The sequence below is a fragment of the Trypanosoma rangeli genome, assembly GCF_003719475.1.
Source record: "Trypanosoma rangeli strain AM80 chromosome Unknown Tra_15.4_contig_00679, whole genome shotgun sequence".
NCBI classification, from domain to species: Eukaryota; Euglenozoa; class Kinetoplastea; order Trypanosomatida; family Trypanosomatidae; genus Trypanosoma; species Trypanosoma rangeli.
The window spans coordinates 1,812-5,700 of NW_021706409.1; the positions used below are offsets into that span (position 1 = coordinate 1,812).

At 54.6% G+C, this 3,889-nt stretch overlaps 3 protein-coding genes and 1 pseudogene across 3 annotated transcripts, besides 1 other annotated feature; all 4 read left to right on the forward strand.

Annotated features, from left to right (window-relative positions):
• Positions 1-398: 398 nt before the first annotated feature.
• On the forward strand, positions 399-635 carry TraAM80_09782 (hypothetical protein; annotated as a pseudogene).
• Positions 636-1,128: 493 nt separating this feature from the next.
• Positions 1,129-1,449, forward strand: TraAM80_09783 (retrotransposon hot spot (RHS) protein; the record flags this gene model as incomplete). Its single annotated transcript, XM_029386446.1, has 1 exon — positions 1,129-1,449. The coding sequence occupies one exon, from the start codon at positions 1,129-1,131 to the stop codon at positions 1,447-1,449; it is 321 nt and encodes a 106-aa protein (XP_029233751.1).
• A 27-nt stretch (positions 1,450-1,476) lies between these two features.
• TraAM80_09784 (uncharacterized protein) lies at positions 1,477-1,875 on the forward strand (the record flags this gene model as incomplete). The annotated part of the gene is made up of 1 exon (XM_029386447.1): positions 1,477-1,875. The coding sequence occupies one exon, from the start codon at positions 1,477-1,479 to the stop codon at positions 1,873-1,875; it is 399 nt and encodes a 132-aa protein (XP_029233752.1).
• A 132-nt stretch (positions 1,876-2,007) lies between these two features.
• TraAM80_09785 (retrotransposon hot spot (RHS) protein) lies at positions 2,008-2,340 on the forward strand (the record flags this gene model as incomplete). Its single annotated transcript, XM_029386448.1, has 1 exon — positions 2,008-2,340. The coding sequence occupies one exon, from the start codon at positions 2,008-2,010 to the stop codon at positions 2,338-2,340; it is 333 nt and encodes a 110-aa protein (XP_029233753.1).
• A 554-nt stretch (positions 2,341-2,894) lies between these two features.
• Positions 2,895-2,940: a microsatellite.
• The last annotated feature ends 949 nt before the right edge of the window (positions 2,941-3,889 follow it).

The following is a 3,889-nucleotide window of genomic DNA, read 5'->3' on the forward strand; positions in this document are numbered from 1 at the left end:
GCACTCAGCGAATTGCGGCGCAAAATGCCACCGCGACGAGGCAGTCAATTTCACTGTGAGTGGGTGATATTTGCGTGTGACTACGCACACACAGAGCTGTGGGGATCCGAATGTCAAGTGCAATACGAGAAGAAGAGAGACACCTCGTCGCAGTTGTTGTGTGTGCCGTGCAATTTGCACGGTTTGCCTAGGGAGATCTAATTTGCCCTCGTTGTTTGTGTATAGGTGGGTGCCGCGTGCCGTGTGTGTCGGTGGCCCTCTCTCTCTCTTGTTTTCATTGCGGCTGCGTGGAGTCGTGTCTCTGTCTTTTTTTTTTTTAAATAATTTCATTCTCCCTTTTGACTGCTGGCTGAGTATTGTGCTGCAGTTCAACTCAAGTTAACCACTACGAAGGAAAACATGTCTGAGAGACGCGAGGAAGAATTTCACGCCGCCGAGGAGCCCCCGCGCAGCGCCGAAGGGTGGAAGGAGCGCCGCAGCGGCCAAGGTGGACGCTTGCAAGCTCTATCGAGGATGCCCGTAATGTGCGGGTTGGTCAAATCAATATAATTTTGCTGAACGACTTCCTTCGGCAGTACATTGGCCCCAACAGAGCGGTGGGTGAAGACCAAAATGTGGTGATGGAGGTGTTTGTGTGCAGGAAGGTGGTGTGTGTGTGTGTGGAACGTCATTAAGCGAAGCACGACAACTGGCCTTCTCCTGATATTTGTACTGATATAAAGCGGTCGTACGTTTGTGGTTGGAACGGCGGGCATTGTCAAGTCGCTGGCGATGGGGTTCTTTGTGCTGCACGAGCCCCTGCACTACGACGCCGTGAGGGTCCCGGTGGTGGCCTATTTTTTAGAAGGGTCAGTGTGACTTTTCCACAAAGCGGGAGAAATGACAGGGATCGTAGTGGAATACGGATGCACTAGTGAAGGTTTGTGGGCCATCAAAGAGTTAGAAAGGGCTAACGTAGGGGGTTACTATATTTTTAATGTGACTAAGGACCATCGAGTTGTGGCGGGGCTGCCTTGTCGACAGTGGGGCGGAGTTGTGTTGACTATGCCTGACGCACGTAACTATGAGGGGTGAGAGAAACAACGTAATGCGTTTAACATTTTTGTGAACGACTACGATGCACGAGAGATGAAGGCATTCTTTGCATGGCAGCAGCGTGATTTGCTGCGTGGCTTGCAGGGAATCGGTGAGGGTAGAGCAGAGCTTGAGGGGAGGTGGCAGAGAATGAAGGACCGTATTTGTGTGGTTGGACCGCTCCCTCGCTACGTTTTTGACGAGAACAATTACTCAGGGCGCCGTATCGCAATTAAAACTGCGCTGTCCAACACGTCTGACATATGCTGGGAGCACTGCGCAAGGCTTTTGTTTGGCAAGGCTGAGTGGGGCGAGGATGGGACCGCGGACAAGCTGATCAAGGTGGTGCGTGTGTTGAGGAGGAGCGCGTGGTGAGGGATGCGTCGGTGGTAGTGGGGCCCAATGCGGGGAGTGGAGGGGACGCAGAAGGTTGCAGGAATTTTCCCGTTTCAGTTGAGGTCAAAAAGAACATTGCGGAGGCGGGTGCTAATGAAGAACTTTAGGATGTCCCGCCTGCTGTCCGCTTTGGGAACGTGGAGTCAGTCTGCAGCTGATGATATTGAGCGCTTGGGCTGCGTGGTCTTTCTGAGCAGCGCCGTCGCTCAAGCGGTTGCTCGCCAGATGAAGCACCTTCCCCGCAACGAGGGAGTAACGCGGGCCAGCGTGTTGGCGGACGGGCATGCGGTGGGCCGCTTTCCAAGGCCCCGCTGCGTGGTCGGATGCATGGCAGGTGGAGATAATAGAAGGGTAATAATCCAGACTGAAGTTCAAGCTGGCGTTCTGTATATGCCCAACAAGTGATTTTTCCCCGTGCTGGACGCGTTCTACGTGGTCGGGGTGCAGCTAACAGAAACTGCCAAGAAAAAAATAAATAAATCTGGGCGGTCCCGAAATGCTGGCGCCGGTGGGCACAGCGGTGCGGAAAGGGAAGTGATGTTCATCGAGCTGCAGGTGACAAAACACAACACCCACCACACCACTGCCGGTAAGGTGGCTGCGTTTCTGAATTACATGACATGCAACTTCAAGGGCTGGGAGGCGCTGAGGGAAAAGATGAAGTGGGAGATCATTTACATTCAGCACGCTGAGAGCACGCCAATGACGGGAAGGCGGGATTGCCATATCACGGAGGGAGAAAAGGAGGTGCCGAGACTTCATGTTGCCAGCGACTTTTGGGAGAGAAGGGTGGAACAGTACCAGGTGCAGCTTGACGCGGAGCTGGCTTTCCAGCTGGTTGTTGCTGCCAGCAAAGGCCGCTCAGGATAAGTGACGGGAACGTTGGGTGTGGCTGGGAATCCGCCCTGCTCGTGTGTTACATGATGCTGTATGGGTTTGTGTCGTTTCAAGACATTGTTTCAGTGCGTTTCTTTCTTGGTGGGGAAGGAAGGGCGGTGGCATGGCTGGGAGTGGGGGAGAGGCGAGTTGTATTATTATTGTGGTTGGTGTAGTGTGTGGAGTGGCGGCTTCCTCGTGTGTATTGCAGCGGGGGTGGTGTGCTTTGCTGAGAGAAGGCGGTGGGGGGAGTGTGCCACCCGCTAAGGCTGAGCAGACGACAGATGGTTTTGTGTGGCTCCTCTGCTTGTTTTGCGGATGACTTGATTTTTAGCTTTCAGCGATGCCGCGTTGGGGAGCAGCGCGAGTTTTTTTTATTTTGAGTTCTTCCACGCCACACACACCCACTGCAACTGATGGTAATAATGACACCCTCCAATGCAGAAGGGAGTCGGGTGGTTGTGGGGCCCACCGAGCCAAACTGCGATCCCCCATTGTGTAACCTTCGCTTTTTAGGAGTGGGAGCCATATGGCCTCATCCGGAGGCATATTTTATTTTATAATTTTTTATTTTTTTTGCTTTCATGACATTTTCCGTGAGTCTTTTTGGTCGGTTCCTTGCGGCGGTGGGTGCGGTGGGGTCGATTGCCTTTTCGGATGCTGGGAATTATTCTTTTCGTTGGGATTGGGCACGCAGCCGTGGTGCGGCGAGGGCGCATTTTACGGAGTGGTGAAGACGGCCCCCCGGTGGGAGAGGGGAGGTGTGGCGGCGAGGTGTGTTTCTCGGCGCACCGATCGGTGAGAAACTGGCAGATGAAATAAAATAACATCTGGCAACGAACATGGGGGGGAGGGAGGGAGTATGTGTGTATATAATATATACACGTATTGTTGGAGCTTCCGGATTTCCGTTTGTCAAAGGAACTGGCGACACGGCCTGTGGTCGCAATCATACGGGCAGGATCTTTCTGTCGGCAAGGCACTGCCCCAACACAAGCGGCTGTCTGCAGCAGACTGGCACCGGCGACGGTTGTGTGCGCTGGACGCAAGACCGTAAATGGGGCACCCCACCGAGTCCGCTGTATTGCTGCAGCGGGAATAGTACCCCTGCGCATGTGGGTTGGAGGTACGGGGTGCTGGCGGTGTTGACGGTGGAGGGCGGTTGGGCCGCAGGCTGCTGCGGCAGCGCCGGCACAATGAGGCAGTTCAGTGAGTGCACGGCGAGGTGTATGTGATAAAATGGGGAAACTTTCGTTGACGAGTTGTCGAGAGGGAAATTATTGACGTGCGGCACGCTGCGAGTGCGCCAATCAACACACGTGGCGGGTGTGTGACACCGTCGCGCCCCGAGTTGCTGCTCAGCGTAAAGAGGAGGAGAAGACGGCTCGTTTTTTTGGGGCCGGAAGGTGCGTCACTGCCGGTTGGCGGCGTATGGAGGCGTACATGCCGTGCGTGGTGGTTGAAGCGGTTTCTTGTTTTTCCCTCAGCCTCTTTGAGGTGCTTCACTTCCACGAGCACCGCGGTGCGGCTGGGAGGCGGGCGA